This window comes from Fulvia fulva, chromosome 12, assembly GCF_020509005.1.
Source record: "Fulvia fulva chromosome 12, complete sequence".
Lineage (NCBI taxonomy): Eukaryota > Fungi > Ascomycota > Dothideomycetes > Mycosphaerellales > Mycosphaerellaceae > Fulvia > Fulvia fulva.
Window position 1 is genome coordinate 864,817 of NC_063023.1, and position 18,529 is coordinate 883,345.

The 18,529-nt window shown below is 53.5% G+C and overlaps 10 protein-coding genes across 10 annotated transcripts; 6 read left to right on the forward strand and 4 right to left on the reverse strand.

Moving 5' to 3' along the window:
- Nucleotides 1–408: 408 nt before the first annotated feature.
- On the reverse strand, nucleotides 409–1,357 carry CLAFUR5_13551 (uncharacterized protein; the record flags this gene model as incomplete). Its single annotated transcript, XM_047912699.1, has 2 exons — nucleotides 409–800; nucleotides 853–1,357. 2 exons carry the CDS (start codon nucleotides 1,355–1,357, stop codon nucleotides 409–411), a joined length of 897 nt encoding a protein of 298 aa, XP_047768822.1.
- A 520-nt stretch (nucleotides 1,358–1,877) lies between these two features.
- CLAFUR5_13552 (Methionyl-tRNA formyltransferase, mitochondrial) lies at nucleotides 1,878–3,102 on the forward strand (the record flags this gene model as incomplete). The annotated part of the gene is made up of 2 exons (XM_047912700.1): nucleotides 1,878–2,139; nucleotides 2,192–3,102. The coding sequence occupies 2 exons, from the start codon at nucleotides 1,878–1,880 to the stop codon at nucleotides 3,100–3,102; spliced, it is 1,173 nt and encodes a 390-aa protein (XP_047768961.1).
- Nucleotides 3,103–4,186: 1,084 nt separating this feature from the next.
- CLAFUR5_13553 (uncharacterized protein) lies at nucleotides 4,187–4,903 on the forward strand (the record flags this gene model as incomplete). Its single annotated transcript, XM_047912701.1, has 1 exon — nucleotides 4,187–4,903. The coding sequence occupies one exon, from the start codon at nucleotides 4,187–4,189 to the stop codon at nucleotides 4,901–4,903; it is 717 nt and encodes a 238-aa protein (XP_047768698.1).
- Nucleotides 4,904–5,937: 1,034 nt separating this feature from the next.
- CLAFUR5_13554 (uncharacterized protein) lies at nucleotides 5,938–6,960 on the forward strand (the record flags this gene model as incomplete). The annotated part of the gene is made up of 1 exon (XM_047912702.1): nucleotides 5,938–6,960. The coding sequence occupies one exon, from the start codon at nucleotides 5,938–5,940 to the stop codon at nucleotides 6,958–6,960; it is 1,023 nt and encodes a 340-aa protein (XP_047768823.1).
- Nucleotides 6,961–7,721: 761 nt separating this feature from the next.
- Nucleotides 7,722–8,821, forward strand: CLAFUR5_13555 (uncharacterized protein; the record flags this gene model as incomplete). The annotated part of the gene is made up of 2 exons (XM_047912703.1): nucleotides 7,722–7,944; nucleotides 8,004–8,821. 2 exons carry the CDS (start codon nucleotides 7,722–7,724, stop codon nucleotides 8,819–8,821), a joined length of 1,041 nt encoding a protein of 346 aa, XP_047768824.1.
- Nucleotides 8,822–9,059: 238 nt separating this feature from the next.
- On the reverse strand, nucleotides 9,060–10,691 carry CLAFUR5_13556 (uncharacterized protein; the record flags this gene model as incomplete). Its single annotated transcript, XM_047912704.1, has 2 exons — nucleotides 9,060–10,407; nucleotides 10,525–10,691. The coding sequence occupies 2 exons, from the start codon at nucleotides 10,689–10,691 to the stop codon at nucleotides 9,060–9,062; spliced, it is 1,515 nt and encodes a 504-aa protein (XP_047768825.1).
- Nucleotides 10,692–12,110: 1,419 nt separating this feature from the next.
- On the reverse strand, nucleotides 12,111–12,608 carry CLAFUR5_13557 (putative deoxyuridine 5'-triphosphate nucleotidohydrolase; the record flags this gene model as incomplete). Its single annotated transcript, XM_047912705.1, has 1 exon — nucleotides 12,111–12,608. The coding sequence occupies one exon, from the start codon at nucleotides 12,606–12,608 to the stop codon at nucleotides 12,111–12,113; it is 498 nt and encodes a 165-aa protein (XP_047768826.1).
- A 179-nt stretch (nucleotides 12,609–12,787) lies between these two features.
- CLAFUR5_20357 (uncharacterized protein) lies at nucleotides 12,788–13,138 on the forward strand (the record flags this gene model as incomplete). Its single annotated transcript, XM_059463193.1, has 1 exon — nucleotides 12,788–13,138. One exon carries the CDS (start codon nucleotides 12,788–12,790, stop codon nucleotides 13,136–13,138), a length of 351 nt encoding a protein of 116 aa, XP_059319168.1.
- Nucleotides 13,139–13,421: 283 nt separating this feature from the next.
- CLAFUR5_13558 ((Z)-2-((N-methylformamido)methylene)-5-hydroxybutyrolactone dehydrogenase) lies at nucleotides 13,422–15,414 on the forward strand (the record flags this gene model as incomplete). The annotated part of the gene is made up of 4 exons (XM_047912706.1): nucleotides 13,422–13,483; nucleotides 13,535–13,576; nucleotides 13,750–14,036; nucleotides 14,132–15,414. The coding sequence occupies 4 exons, from the start codon at nucleotides 13,422–13,424 to the stop codon at nucleotides 15,412–15,414; spliced, it is 1,674 nt and encodes a 557-aa protein (XP_047769147.1).
- A 2,106-nt stretch (nucleotides 15,415–17,520) lies between these two features.
- On the reverse strand, nucleotides 17,521–18,292 carry CLAFUR5_13559 (uncharacterized protein; the record flags this gene model as incomplete). The annotated part of the gene is made up of 2 exons (XM_047912707.1): nucleotides 17,521–17,666; nucleotides 17,716–18,292. 2 exons carry the CDS (start codon nucleotides 18,290–18,292, stop codon nucleotides 17,521–17,523), a joined length of 723 nt encoding a protein of 240 aa, XP_047769148.1.
- Nucleotides 18,293–18,529: the final 237 nt, after the last annotated feature.

Sequence of the window (18,529 nt, forward strand, 5' to 3'; positions counted from 1 at the left end):
TGTTACTACTGGCTTCTTTTGCTGCTGGAGATGTGGAGTGTACTGATGGGAGAAGCGATGGTGTTTCTTTCTTGCTGGCAAGGATAACGAACAGAAGGCGTCGAGAAACTGTAACACTCGATCAATGATGATGACAATGGCACTGTAACAGATAGCAAGCAGACAATGCAAGTGACTTGACTGCAGTACATTGTTCTGCTTCACCTTAGCGTCACACTCCTTACCTCGAAGTTCATGTTACCGACAGTATTCATGGGAATTGTGAACAGTGTCGTAGCAACCAAAAGCTTTCATTCCATTGAGCTACTCATTTCATTCATCTCTTCATGTCATGAGCCGGTGCCATCAAGCCACACTGGGAAGGCGCACCTCGTCTCCATCCACTCTTTCAATCCCTATCAAGCACATCTAACCATTAACAATAGCACCACCATTGGCGTGTATTGTCTGTCCACTCAACTGCGAGCTATCCGTGCTAGCCAAGAACACCACACACGTAGCAATCTCCGACGGCTGACCGGGACGTCCCATTGGGCTGGTGAACTGCTTGATGGCCTCATCGTTCATGGTCGCTGGGATCAAGGGTGTCCAGACGGGACCTGGAGCCACGGCGTTGACGCGAATGCCCTTGTGGACGAATTGGTTCGAGAGGCCGCGGGTGAAGGCTACGATGGCGCCTTTGGTGGAGGTGTAGTCGAGCAGGTCGGGACGGCCGATGTAGGCGTTGATGGAGGCGTTGTTGATGATTGTGTCGCCTTGGTTCATGTGCGGGAGGACGTATTTGGAGAGGTAGAAGAATGCTGAGGTAATGTTAACTGGGTACATCCAGAGGAGGGGATGTGTGGAACTTACGGTGGATGTTGGTGTTGAAGGTGTGCTCCCACTGCTCCTCAGTCAAATCGTGAATGTTGTTGGTCATCATCTGGTATGCGTGGTTGTTGAACAGAATGTTGATGGCACCCATCTTCTCAAGAGCCTCCTCCTGGACCTTCTTGCAGTTCTTCTTGTCCTTGAGATCGGTCGCGTGCAGGTAGCACTTGCGGCCATACTTCTCCACGAGCTTCTTCGTCTCTTGTGCGTCCTTCTCCTCTTCAGGCAGGTAGGCGATGAAGCTGTCTGCACCCTCCATGGCGAAGAGGACGGCCGTGGCACGACCAATGCCTGAGTCTCCACCAGTGATCAAGGCCTTCTTGTCCTTGAGCTTGCCGGCGGCTTGGTAGAGCTTGTAGCCGCCTTCTGGTGTTGGGACGTATTCAGTCGATGGTGCTGGGGTCATGTCAGACTGCAGACCAGGGACTTTCTGGTGCTGCACGTCGGGCTGGAAGCCTGACTCGAACTGCTTCTTGTCCGAAGACATGTTGGCGGCAGTGGGGGTAGGTTGTGATGTGTTTCGGGTGGGCTGGTGTCAGTATGTGAAGACCAGTCAATGAAGAGGCTGCGGTAAGTGAAGAATGAAGCAAGACGTGTGAGGTCAACGTGTTGGAGATTTTGTATGCCTTCTGAGAGTTTCTGTTGGCATGATGTCACAATTACCTGCGCATCACACCTCGCCATCATTATCGGTGGAGCCATCGTTTCGCTGGCTTATGCCTCTGCATGTTCCACGACGATAGAGTGATGCAGTGTCGATGTATGATGTATCGAGGTGGGATGCGGGAGGCAGAAGCTGAGTGCAAAAGTCAGTTGAGTGTTCCAGTTGTTGGCGCGCTTGGAGCATGGCGCGAACGATGCTTTCGAACGCAAAACACCAACGACATTCTATACCAGACTTCTCCAGTACACTGGCATTGCTCCCCCATCAGACAATCGCTCGCCTGTCGTTCCAAGCTCGTCTAGCCATCACGATGATCGCCTGAAGAGTCTATACCGCAATAATCATGTTTGGCGTACGTCTTCTTCGGCGGAGCGGACCTACAGCACCGTCAACATGGTGCAGATCATTCACATGTAACCATAAACGATTAGCACAGCAGCACAAACCTCTGAGCGTCCTCTTCTGCGGCGCAGATCAATTCAGTGCTGCCTCACTCCAGGAAGTGTACTCTCTCCAGCAAAAAGACCCATCAAAGATTGCCAGTATCGATGTCGTCTGCCGACCTGACAAGAAAGTCGGCAGAGGGCTCAAACAGACACTGGAAGGTAGGCCCGTCTTACAGCAATGAACCACGATAGGGCAGTTGACACTTCCCAGTACCAATCAAATCCTTCGCCACCAACCTGGGCCTCGACATTCACCAGATCGACACCTTCAAAGGATGGAGTCCTCCAAGGCCAATCGATCTGGTCATAGCTGTATCCTTCGGTCTACTTGTTCCATCTCGGATCTTGAACGGCGCTACATACGGTGGTCTCAACGTGCACCCTTCGCTGCTACCAGACCTTCGCGGCGCGGCTCCCATTCAGCATGCTCTACTACACAACCGTAGCCATACGGGTGTCAGTCTACAAACAATGCACCCAACCAAGTTCGATCATGGCATGATACTCGACCAGACGTCAACTTCTGGAATTCCGATATCAGAGAACGCCACGCCAGAAGAGTTGCTTAAGCAGCTCACGCCACTGGGAGCAGAGATGTTGCGGAAAGCGCTGGAGGAAGGCTCGTTTATGTCGCCTAGACCCTTGGCGCAGGCCAGCAATACATCTGACGGGCACATCCTCGCGTCAAAGATCACACCGGAGGACCGCCATATCGATTGGACTACATGGACCGCAGACAGGATAGTCAGATACGACCGGGTTATTGGAAGACTATGGGACACTACGACATATCAACGTTGCTTTTTACCGCATGAGAAACCGGGCGTCAAACGTATCACCTTCTATGGTCCATGGGAACGGGTATCGAAGAGTGAAGATTCCAAGCTTGAGCCAGGCGAGCCCGCTCTCTGCATATCGGCAGATAGCAAACTCAAGAGGTTTGGTGTATGTGCTGCTGATGGTGAGATGGTATTGCCGAGGAGTGCCACAGTCGAGGGCGCGGCGAAAGGAAAAGGATTGCAGAGCTTGATGCACGCGCTGCAGCTGATTGGTCGGGTGGCTGCTTCGCCCCGAGAATTCAAGAAGAGGTATGTACGTCCTGTTCGGACGACAGGGGCATGAGCGACGGGAGATGAAGTGAAGGGTCGGGGCAATCCAGTCTCTGGTCTCACATATGGGACCTTCATACGCATCAACCGATCTCGTACTATGAACATACCACAGGACGCTGAGAAGGATAAAGTCGAAGCTCAGTGGAGGACGCGTGCACATACTGTGAAGAGCAGATAGCCGCGAACGATTCGCGATCAACATGCGCTACACCAGAGCTGTCGACAGGCCATCACATGCTCAGATGCAATTCCGCGCAAACACGTTCGAGCTCGAAAGGTACCTTAAGGAGGTCCTGAAAGGTCACACAAAGATCATCACCCGTGTTGCCTGCTTGCCACAGCTGCATCTATCTACAGCGGAAGAAGTCTTGGCACATGAGCTCGACTAGCTGCATTCACTAGGCTGCTGCCTGCACACACGTAGCTGGCAAGGGAGAGCTCACATGAGGCAAGTATCAAAGTGAGGCGACCTGCATCCACAAGTGAGCTTTTCCAGCGATATATCTATTTTCCAGCTTCAGATTTGCCAACTCAATACAACAACCACACAAACCATCGACAACCGCAAGTGATAGCGAGGCCGATATGGCAGAACCACAGGCACATCAAGAGAGTCGTACAGATTAAGAGGTGCAAGCGCCAAAAGAGTTGCAGGATCAGATCGAGGCCCTCATCAAGCCATGGTCTGACACCGATAAGAAGCCGCCTTTCAGCATCGCGCAGATGATCGTCATGTGCTTGGTACTCAACAAGCCTGTGGACAAGTTTGGTATCTTGACTTGGCTCACGACTCGCATTGGCTACCTCAGGCAGTTTGCAGTCAACAGGCTTGGCCGGGATCTCTATTGGGAGAACGCTTGGCACATCGATCAACACAGCGTCCACCAAATGAGGAGCGAAGTGCGAGAAGCCTTGAAGACTTTGATGTTCCCTTGGTAATACGACAGGCCCACTTTGAGCAAGAGACTTTCACCGTGCAATCCAATGAGGCGCGGCTCTACCTTTCACCTATTCTGAGATCTATGGGTCAGGTTTGTCTACGACCATTTCCGTTCATCCGCCTCCCAACGGAGCTGAAGCTACGCATCTACACCATGGTGCTGTGTCTGCCAAAGTCTGGCGTGAAAATCCAGTACGCTAGTGCCAGCACGTACACTCTCGGCGTCTGGGATCGAGAGCATTCCGACACCTCATCAATCATGAGCAGGCCAAACTACCCACAAATAGCTTATCATCCACCACTCTCTGCCGGTCCACTGTCATCACATCTGGCACTGCTTCTCACCAGCAAGCAGATCTACCAAGAGGCCATGCCAGTCTTCTACTCGGAGAACAACTTCATCACCGGGCTCGGTCCTTTCGACATCTCGCTCCAGGCTCTGAAACCGCGCTGTGCCGGCCATATTCGACATATCTCCGTCTACTGGGAACCTCTAGGTACCGCCAAAACCACTGTGGCCTGCTTCACCGCCATGAAGCGCATGCAGAATCTTCGCGTGGTCGACATCTACTTCGATACCGAGGAATGGAAAGAACTCAAGAAGCCATGCAATGCTGGCAACACTTTTATACCCGAGAAGCTGCCAGGTTTCGCCAAGCTTCGTGATCTCTACAATACCAGGCAGGTGACAGTCTACGGCGATTGTGATGAGCTACGAAGTGCTTTGGTGGCGGCACAGAAGCAAGCTCGGGAAATCAAGGAGCAGCGATTGACGAAGCGGAAGGCGACAGCTGCTGGTTCAAGCAAGGGACTGGGTAGTGGGTCGAAGCCGAAGAAGGCCAAGAAAGCTCACGCTGCAAGTGATGCTTGATACAACATCAGATGGAGTGGGAAGGAGGGTTGAAATCTGCGCCGGAGTTCATCGAGCACATGAGGGGAGCAGTATCGCGCCTTCGGGCGGAAGTCAGTTTGGCCAGCAGCACGATCTTTCTCGGAGATCGCGCGAAACCCTGATGGAAAGGGCCAAGGTCAAGCTTGTGCTTCTGATAGCTGTGGGCCAAATCGGCTGATATAATAGCATTGTGACTGTACCCTGCAATACGTTCAATCGCCAGCGTGGCAGATGAATGGCCTGTTGTTTTAGCTTCACATGTCACATGCAGTCAACGGAATCGGCTTACCGAGTGCACAGACACCATCGTTGCAGTGAGACACTGACTTTGCCCCTCGCCATTGTTCCTTCTCCAGATCAACTTCAGAAAGCAAACACGAACAGTTCTTCCAACACCACCTTCACTACGACACCGAGCAAGAAAACAACTACGCAGCTTCTCAATAGACCTAGCACCATTCGCGATGGAATCTCCAGTCGCGTCGGACCCGCCGGCAACAGATGCGCCCACTATCTCACAAGAGCTCAGAGATCAACTCGAGGGCCTCCTCGAGACGTGAAGAAAGACAACTGCCAAGCCGCCATGCTTTATCGAGGAGCTCATTGTCATTGTCTTGCTACTTGGCACGCCTTGCACACAGGGCGAGATCCTGTCAGTAAATTTTAGGGAGTACATACAGTGGCGGCGGAGCTAGCAGTGTCTTAAAACTGCGTACTTGTCTCATACGCACGACAATGCGCACGACAGCAGGGCCCTACAGGGTCGTGCTAAGAGAGACTGCTAGCTCTGTTGTAATTGTACAGCTCTGCGCTTTGTCGTTAATATAATATACTGACTTCCTAATGTTTTAGGTCTCGCATCCTCACATGCTCTGGCTACTACGCCAAACTCGCAAGTTCCATAAAACCTCAGATACTCTTACCACCACGCGAGCGACGAGGATGAGCTTGAGATCGTTCTCGCCTCGCGCGATCTCAGGGACGACTTCACCGATGCGTTCTTGAAGTTCGACATGCCCTTGGTGGCGCTGTCGGATGAGGCCAATGGATCCTGCAAGTACACTGTCTCGGTTAACGGTGCGCGCATGATGTTACAACCACTACTGGGAAGCAGCACGTCCACGACCACCAAGCCGTTTCCTTTCATGCGACTACCGACCGAGCTACGCGAGGTCATCTATGATATGGTCATGACATTTCCGAAGAGTGGTATTAGCCTACCACCGCACCGTGGTGGCCGCCCACTCGAAGTCTTCTCGAGAGACCATAAGACGGAGACATGCATTCAACAGCCCACCAGGATGTACCTCATGCTCGAAGCCAACCCTATGGAGTACTACCTGGACATCCTGCTCGTCAATCGACAGATTCACCAAGAAGCATTGCCGATATTCTACAAGCGTAACAAATTTTTGTTCTCAGATCAAGCGATTATGGAAAGCAGGCTCCAAGTTTTGGCCGTGGAGCGCCGCAACCACATTGAGCACATTTCCTTCGCGTGGAATCGCACCAGCAAGACACAGGCAGAGAGGTGCTTCAAGCGTCTCCGCGCGATGCCTTACCTGCGCCATCTCGACATCCACATCAACGAGAAGCAGTGGCTCGAAGCCGTTCAAGGCTCGAAGCCGTTTGACAACAGCAAGATACACGGTTTCAACGCCCTCAAAGCTATTCGAGGGCTGGAGACCGTGAACTTCTACGGAGACTGTGATAACGTTGAGCGTGCACTAGCAAATGTGCTCACACAGGCGAAGAGCGAGAAGCAGAAGCAGAAGATCGGCAAGAAGCGCAAGGCACCGAAGGAGGTGGAAGATCATAAAGAGTTGGAGAAACAACAAGAGGGATCACGAAAGACCAGAAGCACAACAAGGGCGAGCATCAAGAAAGCAAGTAAGAGCGATCAGGAGCTTAGAAGTACTGTAGAAGACCATATGGTCAGATTTGCGAATGCGAACATCTGCATCGAAGGCGAAATGCACATATTGGCTGGCAGATCACGTGGCACCACCGCAGGTTCTGTGAGCGATCTTTCTTGAAGGCAAAGGGCTGGGAGACACGATGGAGATGCTTCAGGTGCGATGCAGCGGATCAGTATCACTCTCAGATAGTACAACGTACAGCTCCAATGGCAATGTTTGGTCTATGCTCTCAATACTGCTCATTGCTTCAGGCATCGTGTCTATAGGCCGTCAGAACTTACTGGCACAATGCCTGCTTTGTCGTATTGATACAACGGGTCTGGAGAGTAAAGACTCAACACTTCGGATCAGACAAGTGATTGAATAGGAGAAGAGCCCGATGTGTCACGTGGCGAAAATTCCATCTCGAACGCACGGGCCACTGTCACAAGCGCAATTACCCAAGGTGAAATATGAATCTCATTCCAGCGTCAAGCAACTTCTCCCCGAACACAACGCCACAAACTCGCGCCCAAATCCTAAACCGGCCTCTATCTATTGCGCCCGCCGTAGCGACCCATTAGTAACCGACATAGCACAACGCGATGCGAACCATCGGCGGTCGGTCTTACCGACAAGTCGGACACAGAGTCTCGATCGCGCAGGAAGATCATGCACCAGACGGCTCACTCACCTAAATTCCTCTTTTGCCGACTGACCTCCAGGACGAGATTCGCCGAGTCATCCAGCCCTGGGCCGAGACCAGCAAGTGACCACCCTCCAACATGAGCCAAATAGTCACAATGGTGCTACTTCTAGGTCCTCCCTGCAGACGAGTCGACATTATGTCACGTATCATGCGGCGCTTTGGTCACTACGCTCATCTAGCAAGCGCCGAGATGATCAGTGTACCGATAGACCGACACCGAGATGATGCCTATCGCGATGAGGACGAGCAGGAAGCAGCCGAAGCTGAGCGACTTGAAGAGATAGAGTATCAGCAAGGCCTTGAGCAGAGACTCGATGACCCAAGAGAAGACCTCAAATTCGCACTTCATCACCTCGCAACCCCGATTGAAGTATTCAGAGAGCAAGATATCGCCTACTACCACGTCAAGCCGGGTGAGGCTCGGTTCATCTTCAAGGGATACTGCGACCCGCCACACCATCCGGGCAGAAAGCATTCCCCTTTATGGATCTACCGGCCGAGCTCCGCGAGCGCATCTACAAGATGACCTTACGTCTCCCCGCAAGCGGTGTGCAAGTCATACCACCCGAGAACGGCTACCAGACGCGTATGCGAGTCTTCACGCGCAATCACGAGAGCCAGAACACCGTCGACCTTGCCCTTACCGATCGCAGACGACGCAACACCCTCACCACCTTCACCATCCGAGCGTTCTTAGGTCTGCTACTCACATGTAGGAAGATCTACGAAGAAGCAATGTCGCTCTTTTACAAAGACAATAACTTCGTCTTCTTTGGCCTTTTCGCGCTGAGCCGTGGTCTAAGGGCTCTCGCGCCAACCCGTCGGAACCACATCGAGCACGTCTCGCTCAACTGGTGTGCGGATCTTTACTACAGTTCCGGCGACGGAGAGAATGCACTCAAGATCCTGAGTCAGATGCCATACCTCCGTCGTCTCGATGTCCAAGTCTCTGAGTCGGACTGGACCAGCTACTTCTCGAAGATCGACAACAAGCCATTCACTGTCACACGCATTCCAGGCTTTACCGCCATGCAGAAGATTCGAGGACTCAAGACTGTCAAGTTCTACGGCGACTGCGATGGGGTCAAGAGTGTGCTCGAACCACTGCTGATGCAGCCTCTTGCGGAGACTGCTGAGAAGAAGCGTAAGGCAGCGATGGAACCTAAGCAGGAGGCCACCAAGGTTGGTCGAAAGCGTAAGGTGGAGGTAGAGGTGCACGAGGCGGTTGATGTGGATGCACCGAGCAAAACGAGAAGCATGGCACGCGGTCTCAACGCGAAGGGTGCGTAGAGCGAGTGAACGACGAATGGATGGGGGGTTGTTCGAATAAACGCGTCTCGAGCGTCGTGGTTGAAGGATAAAGCGGCAGGCTACCAAATGCTGGCGTTTTGCGTTCTGTCAATGATATTGTCAGCGAGACTGAAGATCAACAAGCTACCTCTTAGCATATTATAAGATACGCATAATCACACACCAAAAGGGCACCGCTGAACTCCATCTTTTATCCCTTCTTGCATCAAACCTTCCCCTACGCCGCCCTCTTAACACAAAACGAATTCGGCGTAAAAGTCCCATACGGATTCGCCTTCGCCCTCGCCCTCATCAACCTCTCATACTTCCCGCGGTCATCATAATACCTCTCCCAAACACTATCCAAATCAAACCCATCCTCCCCCTCCCTTCTCCCATAACTCCCCCACAACACCCTCCGATCCTGCCTACTAAAAATCCCACCAGGCCCCACACCCACCTGATCATTCTCAGCCTGCCAATCCTCAGCAGCCTGCTTATGACCACTGCAGTGGAACGCATCGATGGTACAACACATCGTCGAGTCCCGCCAGCTGTACGACGTGCCATTGTCGGCGTTGCGGGTGAACATGCTGTTTTTCCCGCCGAAGGCCTGGATTTGGCAGGAGAAACAGAGGTAGTTATCGAGTGGGGCGACGATTTCGTCGATGCGGGAGGTGATCCAGGGGACCCAGTTGTCCTTTTGCAGAGGCGTGGATTTGGTGAGGTAGGTGCGTTTAACATAGGGGAGATCGAATTCGCGCACGTCGCGGAAGAGCCACATGGGCGTTAGCTCGGACATGGGTTTCTGCAAGGTTCCTTCTTGGTAGAGGCGGATGGCGCCGTCTTGGAGGCGGGAGAACCATGTCATGTCGGGCTTGTCGGTGGGGCTGAAGGGGACCCATTGGGCGTAGACTACGATGATGCGGGGCCAGCCGAGCATGTTGTCTTCGCCGAAGATGCTGGGCTGTTCTTCCTTGATTTCGGAGTCGAGGCCTGGCCAGAGTGCGCAGAGTGGGAAAGAGCCGCTGAGGACGCTGACGCAGAGGTCGTAGTTGCGTGGGAAGTCTGGGTTGTCGCTCATTTCGGCTACCATGCCTACAAGTCGTGCAACGGACTTCTTGTTGTATAGATGCATAGCTTTCAGGCCGAGAGAGCCTTTGTAGTGCGCATCTCGGTGAACTTCGAGGAGAACGTGGGTTGTTACACCGAAGTTGCCAGGACTGCCACCTAGAGTGGCCCAGAAGAGTTCGGGATCGCTTCCTTTGGTGACGAAGACCTCCTGGCTATCAGCATTGATCGTCCAGAAAGCCCAAACATGGTCGCCGAAGAGTCCAAAGCTGCGCCCAAGCTGACCATAACCACCTGTGTGGACGTGGCCACCGAGATGAACGTGCGAGCATTGGCCGTGAGGAACGAACAGCTTGTTCTTGCCCAGAAATGTATTGAACTCCATCAAACTGTGGCTGACGCTCGTGAAGACGAAGTCCCTCCTGTCGTCCTTGGTAAGAAGTTGGCCAGTGGCTCGCTCCACCAGGTCAACGTCTTCCTGCTTCGAGGCTTGCAGAACTTTCATATCGCTGGCACTGCGAAAGGTTCTCTGAAGGTCGAGCTGGATGTTGGCTCAGCCTGTAGATGAAGCTCCACTATACTGGTGACCTCCTGTCCTGATCGCGACTGCGATCTTCTTGTCTTTGGCGTACCTCAGAGTGGCTTTGATGTCTTCTTTGTTGGTTGCTTGTACGATGAGAGCCGGATTCATGTCATGGTCCATACCATGCGCAGAGGACGCATACTGGTATTTGTCGTTCTCCCAGAACTGGCTGCCTTTCTGGAATTGCACACCTGCAACACCCGCAATAGTTGCCATCTTGTTAGTGCTTGTCTTGTTGACGAGACTGGAAGCGGAGAGTGAGCAGGTAGGGGGTTCATTATATATCTAGATGTCAGGAGATCAGGCACAGCTACACTGGCATGCAGAGTGATTCTCAGGTAGCCTTTGCCCTATACACCGCCTCTATTGACGTCGACTGCAGATTCTAGGCTCCATGTGGCACTCTCATCTTGCTTAAGCTGAACATGGCGAGCGACATCAGGCGAAGCCAAATCGACTGGCATGCAGCTCCTGGAGGGACGAGATCACGCTTCAGCTCCATTCTGCGTGCCTGAGATGGCCACAGGGCATGTTCAGCTTGTGTTCAGTGCATGGGGCGCACTGAGTGGGCTGAGCACAACGTAGACATAAGGCTCGTATTACGCTGCAGATACGCGTGGGCCATCTCGCCTCTCGGTCCAAGACTGGCCATATGGTCGCTGAGTGAATCCACGGTCCTCCTCTGGTCAGACCACAGCTGTACGCCAGGTGGCGTTTTTTGGCCTGGGCTGAGCTGAAGGACCCGAACGCCGCGCACAGCACTCGCGAGGCCTGTTCGATACCGCCAAAGGTGATTCGAAGATAATTGAAGACACGTTATCGTCGTGGTAAGAGGTTATTGAATGCGCGATGTCCCACCCATCGAGCCATCGGCTGGAAATAAAATGTGCTGTTGGCGGTTGTGAACCTCCAAAGGTAAGCGTAGCGGAGTGGAGCTCTCTACCAACCCTTCTGGACTGCAAAGTAGCGTGCGATCCACGCTACCGCTACCCGACGTACAGTGCTTATTATACGACGACATAGGCGTTAGCGACGAGTATATGTTTGCGAGTTCGCCGGCAGGCACAGGGCGGTAGATCACGTGACCCTAAAACTTGAAAGTTGACCAATCAGAGCGGGCGCCAAGGCTAGTTGAGGGCTGGTGATAGAGCTCCACTCCCTCCTCGCTGACGCCACCACCTACGCTCGAGTGTTTGCAAGCTCACACGTCGCTACGGTGGATGGCTAGCGCTCGTCGGTCGTTACGCTTAACAATGCTTGAAAACACGATTACTGCGCGTAGTTTATAGCATAGCTGCGTTGTTTGGGGCATAGTCACGTGCTAGCGACGACAAGGTCGTGTCTACGCCTTTTGTAGCATCTTCCTCGTTAGTACGAATAGTACTATATGCTTTCGTCCTTGGGAAAGAATAGAACTATATAGCCCTAAAGATACCACGTAGGATGTTGTTCTCAGGTAAAGTCCAGTCTCGGAGGGCGGGCACGTCTGCGTGGCAAGCACAGCGCCGGAGAGCGGCGTTTTTGACAGAACGATACGCGTTGCCACGCGTGCCACGATAGTCCACCGACGCAGAATTTGTTCGACCAAGTCCGCTCCAGATTGGTGGGCATGCTGACTGACAAGGACAGCATTGTTTACAACTTCGACGCGTTCTGGTAGGCGCCATCATATCCATCAACACTCTCGCTCATCTGATGAAACACCATCTGCGCCAGCCTCGCGTTCCCGTACAGCGTAATGCCATGAGGACTGGCGACCTGCAGCATCGCGCCGACCGCACCTCGATAGCCACTGTCCATCACGCCAGCACGCAGCAAGACCCCCGACCTCCACAGGGAGCTCCGAACACAGACCTGACCCATGATGTCGAGCGGAATGTCGACTTGTTCGTTGAACTCGACGAGGTAGCTACCGCTGCTGAGATGCACCTTGTTCAGATCGTCGGCAAACGGGATTCTCTCGGTGGCCGAGGCTGCGCGAAACGTATTGCTCAAGTCGATGGTCGCGGGAGAAGTCCATCGCAAGACGTGTCGCAGAGACAGGTCGACGCCGCATGGCTGTGACTGTACGGTTCGGTCGCGAAGGCCTCTGATGATGCCTCTGGCAACTGCTGTCTTTCCTGGTATGATCATGGCTGGGTTGTGTGCTTTTGGTGAGATGAGGACAATTTGCTTGACTTCTTCGCTTTGAAGTGTGTTAACGGAGGCGACAGTCAGCAGCAGCAGGTGATGTTGGCCGAAGATGTTGATGATAGTTGACAAGTAGCAGCTTGCACCATGTCAGACAGTGGCTGGCTACTGGCACATCGAGTATGGTGGACAATGAACTGGTACAGTGGCCAAACGTCTTGGACCCACACATCACCTGTCCTGAGGTCATCCGTGGCGCTCACTACTCACTACCATCCGTGCTGGACGAGACAAGAGACTGGCTTGAGAAGTACAGGCAAGTCTTCGACTTCGTCGACCCCGAGATCGGCCACATGGCAAAGGCATGCAATGAAGGCGGTACTGGATTTGGTTGTTTACACATCATCTCCGACAACATCGCTAAGAAGTACTCCTACGATCTGTCCAACGAACGCCTGCAGCAAGTGGTCACAGATCGTGAGATGCTTCTCGATGGCATACAGGACACTCTCGAGCGATTCTTTGCAGCATGAGCATGTCGCAAGGGACAACGTGAACGGGATGCTGACCAAGGACGAACTACGACAGAAGCAGCCTGCAGACAGACCCAAGCAAGTGATATCTCACGAAAGAGAAGACTCCCAGAGCGCATCTGGCAGCGCCAGCAGTCGCTCCAAGAACGGACCGTGCGCCTCAGGCACACTTGCGTTGAGGCAGCTCGCCTATCTCGGGCAAAGCTGCGACCTCCAGCTATCCATTACTGCACCTCATTGCTCGGGGTGCTCTCACCACACAACCTGAAGTGCTACGAAAGGCATGGATGTACCTACCTATCAGCTATGGATAGCTGGCAAGGAGCAGCCGGGGGAAGGAGATTTGTACGTACATGAGACGATGTTCTGGATAAGATGTGACTGATATGTGTGAAGGATACAGATAGAGAATCCAGCGACTGGTGAAGTGTTTGCTCAGGTGCGTTGTACCGTGGAATATCGATTTAATGGCTTGGTCTTTTTCAGAACATAGCTACTCCAGCCTCTACTGCGGCTTCTTGATCCCATTCGTCCAGCATCACTAACACCCTCCCAGTACGATCCCATCCCACAATCCCACCCTTCCCATCTCATCACCTAACCCCCACCAGCTGCCACGCCGCCTCCAACACCATCGTCGAAACCACCGTGAAGCTCGCACACGAGACTTTCAAATCCGGCGTCTGGTCCCGAGCAGAGCGACATTATCGCGCCGACACTCTCGAGAAGATTGCAACAAATTTAAGCAAAGCGCTCCCGACGCTCATCGCTCTGGAAGTGCAACAGACTGGGAGAGCGGTCCGTGAGTTGGAGGCGCAGGTCCCGTCGCTCACGAAGTGGTTTAGGTATTATGCTGCGCTTGTGAGGACGGAGGAGAGGGGGGTGATGCCTACTACTGGTATGTTTTGCGATAAAGGGACAGTCCGCGCCGACGACCCACTAGATACCACCCTGGCTAGTCCACGATCGCAGCTGACCATTCTCTCCTGTTAGGCAAACTCCACAACTGGATCGACCGCAAGCCACTCGGCGTAGTGGTCCAGATCACACCCTTCAACCACCCGCTCCTAATCGCCGTCAAGCAAATCGCCCCAGCTCTCGCCGCAGGCAATAGCGTAATCCTAAAACCAAGCGAGCTCACTCCACTCACCAGCCTGCTGCTCGGGAAAATCATGAAAGAGGCCGGCCTCCCCGACGGCGTCTTCTCGGTCCTCCCAGGTCATGGTGCTACTACCGGCAAAGCACTCGTGTCGCACCCGCTCGTAAAGAAAGTCGACGTGACTGGCGGAACGCCTTCCGGTCGAGCCATTGGTGCGATAGCAGGTGCGAACTTGGCGAGATTCACTGCTGAGCTGGGAGGCAAGGCGCCTGTGATTGTGACGGAACATGCGGATCGAACGCTTGCGGTTAATGGGGTGGTGTTTGGGGCGTTTATGGCTAGTGGACAGACGTGCATTGCTGCTACTAGGATCGTGGTACACCAGTCGATCTTCCCACGGTTTATTGAGGACTTGAAGAGAAAAACCGAATCCATCGAGCGCCGCATCGGGAGCCCGGCTAATAAGCAGAGCATGATGGGCCCGTTGATCTCGAAGAAGCAGCTGGACAATGTCATCAGTCTCGTTGACGATGCTGTGGCCCAAGGCGCTGAGGTGATAACAGGGGCTCATCGACTGACTGGAAAGTCTCTTTTCGACAACTTCGACCTCTCCCGCGGCCACTTCTACGCACCCACAATCCTAACCGACAGCCCCTCCACCAAAATCACATCCACGCGAATCTGGCACGAAGAAGCCTTCGGCCCCGTCATCGTCGTCGTCCCCTACTCCATCGAATCCGAAGCCCTCCACCTCGCCAACGACTCCGAATTCGGGCTCGGCGCAGCAGTCTGGACTCAAGACCTTTCTCAAGCGCACAGACTCTCCGACGGCATCGACGCAGGGATCGTCTGGGTCAATACCCACCATCGTAACGATCCGAGTAGTCCTTGGGGCGGCGTCGGCAGTTCTGGCGTCGGGAGTGAGAATGGGGTTGATGCGTTACATGCTTATACCACGATCAAGAGTACGATTGTGAATTATGCGTCGACTGAGGAGGGGTTGGCGAGTGATGATTGGTTTGGGGAGGGGAGTGGGGTTGTGAGGTATGTATGGGTAGATGGAGGGTTGTGTGCTTGGTCGAACGTTCAATGTGGGCGATACTGTCCTTTATCGTGGGCGCAGTGTTCCGTATCACGCGCGTGCTCCTCCCAACCGAACACGCGCTCTTTTCTGTGACTTGCTGCTTGCAAAACGTTCCGCCTCGATACCTTGGTCGCAGATAGTAGGAGCGGTGGCGTTGTGCCGTGCTCGACTTGTATGACTTGTGCCGAGGCGTGCAAGATGTCGTCGTGACCATCAAGCGTATGGATGAAGTCTTTCGTTCTTGGAGCGGCCGAGTCGACGGCGCCAGCACCAGCACCAGTGGCGACAGCGTTGATGCAAGTGTCGTTGTGGTGGAAAGTAGACTCCAGATACATCAACGCCCATTTGTAGAGTCGCGATACCTCGAGGTGTGTACACGCCAATCTGCCTCTTATAACCGAACATGTATTTGGACACACCAGTGGTGCCCTCCTTGTGCGCATTCAGTTGCTGCCAGACCACATACTGACGGTGGCATACTGACGATGGGGGATCTGTACAAGGGAGAGGCGAAAAGACGGATCATCCGTGGTCGAGCAGCACAGCAAGCAATGCCACCGGGGAGCCACGACTTTCACGTAACATCGGATGGCTACGTTGCTTCGCGGTCGTGCAGCCATGCTGACCCAGGTGTAAGCTAGCGACCTTCTTGGACACAGAGGACTGCCGAAAGAGCTCAAACAAAGGGAAGGGGCGACATCTTTCGTGTCGCTCGACGCTGGGCTTCCATTCGGACAGCTACGGTGGTGGTCGAGGAGTAGAAGGGCAGAGCAATTACCGGAGTCAGGTGCTCGATCACAACATCATCTCCATAATCACCTCTCAGTCCAATCGACCTGCCACGACAATGATGCTCGCTCTCGTTTGTGCCCACCGACCACGAATCTCGAGCAGCACAACACGTCTATGCTTCTGTCTGCGCTGTGCATACTCTGATACCGTATCTTGGGCATCACGACGACTCCAGGCCCCTTCGTTCCTCAAGATAGATACGACCAACTCAACCATCCACGGCTCGCACATGCGTGAGCGAGGTGGACCTGAATCGCAACATCAACATCGCTTGCCCAGACACGGCTCGTCTCACATGAATGCTCCTCCAGTACCCTCAGTGAAGTCTCCTCATCGCAGCGCGAAGCTACGATGCTATGATTATACTCTCGGACCGTAAGTTGAAGCAAGCCGAAAGCAATCCTGCCCAATCGCCGATGGCAATGGCGAGATGCGTTGGCAGTCACCCAACAAGACCTGTTCGTCTTTGATTTACGAAAAGACTCCGTGCATACTGCGCCCACCCCAAGTACCTGTCGAAGCATATTTACTCAATGTCTCTCATCTACGCGGATAAGGTCACGACTCATTGCACAACATCGAAGCTGATGTGTCGCCGTTTCAGAGTGATGCATGTCGGCCATTTTGCTCGAAGCGGACAATAAAGCAACTGCCAGAAACCAGCAGCTCGCTCACAGACCCTTGCTTGGACGTGGCAAGGAGAACTGCGACATTTTCTTGAGAAGCATTCGGACTTGACTTTCTTGGACGCTGCTGGACGCAACATGGACTTCGGCTTGGCGTAATACGCAGGGTTAGCGATCACGTGCCGAAAATCGGTAAGTGCCGGAGTCTCAATTGCTGAGGAAGGTGCGATCTGGTGACATCTGCTTATGGAAGTCGTGAAGGGAACCAAAGTGTCATTGCGCTATGTCGGAGAAATGTCGAGTCGGTGTAGCCTGGCAACGCCGAGTAAAGCTGTCGACAGGGCAATGTCGATCTCGGTACGTACCTCGAGCTGGGCCGACAAGGGATGTGGCGCTCGACGACGTGTTGGTAGCGCTTTGTTATGCACTGATGGCCATGACACAGGCTCATTGCAGCTGGATGTAACACATCGTCTTGCATCCTGCCGACACGTGGCTGCAACGTGAAGAGAGCTACTGCATCCTTCTCCGTCAGTCCCCTAAAGATCGGCACATGTGAAACATACCATTAACTCAGCCTCCCTATTACTCAACGCCACATTGGCGCATAAAGCACTGACAGATACCAGGCTAATCGTGTCGATACGCGCGAAATGGTCGTGCTGCGGACTTCTGTAGCGGGAACCTTCGTATGCGATTTGTTGTTACAGGCTCTTGTTACAAGCAGAGTGGAATCTTGCCACCTCATGCAGTCTATGTCTATACCTTGAACATGCAGCTCTTACTTCGGCTTCGGCTTGCCGATGTTCCATCCCCACTTCCTGAGCGTCTTGACCACTTTCGGTGTGATGGCGAGCGTGATGGGAATTCGGAAGAAGATGAGCGATTTGTGTACGCCATAGGCGAGAAGCAGCTGAGTCCAGATGCCTATACCAAGTGTCAGCTAAGGCCTGCGACAACACGAGGCTGTACGTACTGGCATCTCCCTCCTTCTTAGCCTCTTTCATGACAGCATCACTGCCCTCGCGAGCGGCTTCCTCTGCAGCTGCAATCGCCTCTTTCGCCTCACGCTTCTCCTTGAGGCTGGGCGCAAACTTTTCGACCTGACTCCAGAAGCCATCGATGATGGCATGTTCCAGGTTTGCTATGCGTTCGGTCCCAAACCATCTGACTGCGAGGAAGCAGAAGGGGAAGTCCAACACAGACAAGCCCAGATATATGCCTACAACTATCCAACCATACTTCCTGGACATGGCCTTCATGCGCTCCGAAAGTGACTGCGGCGCGTTGCTGCCAAGTTCTTCTTCTGCCGACGTCTTGGTGCTATTGTATCGCGCCTGGCGGCCACTGCGGAACGCTGGCTGCCGCCATGCCCGTATCAGTCGCTGGCTGTTCGTAAGTCGTAAGTTCGAAGTCGCGAAGTCGCGTCGTGGTGTTGTCTTTGCCGGAAGCTTCGGTAGCTGAGCGGCGTTGCGCCTCACCGAAGCTCTGGACAGAACTTCATGGAGAGGGGTCTGACGGAAGACCTGGGTTAGCCTCGTCGTCCTCAGCATAGCAGCTATCGTCTGTCGTGACGTGTCCGAGCGCAAGGCGATGATACAGCTTGTTCACGTTGATGTCATGTTGCGGCGACACGCAAAGCTCGAAATTTAGATCCTTGTCTTGCAAGCTTGTGGCGCAGCACAGCCACAGCAAAGTTACACTCCATCAAGGCTACGAACAACACGACTTGCTTTCCTTTTCGCGCAGCTCGAATCTCCGACGCCGACACTTACATACGATGATACCGT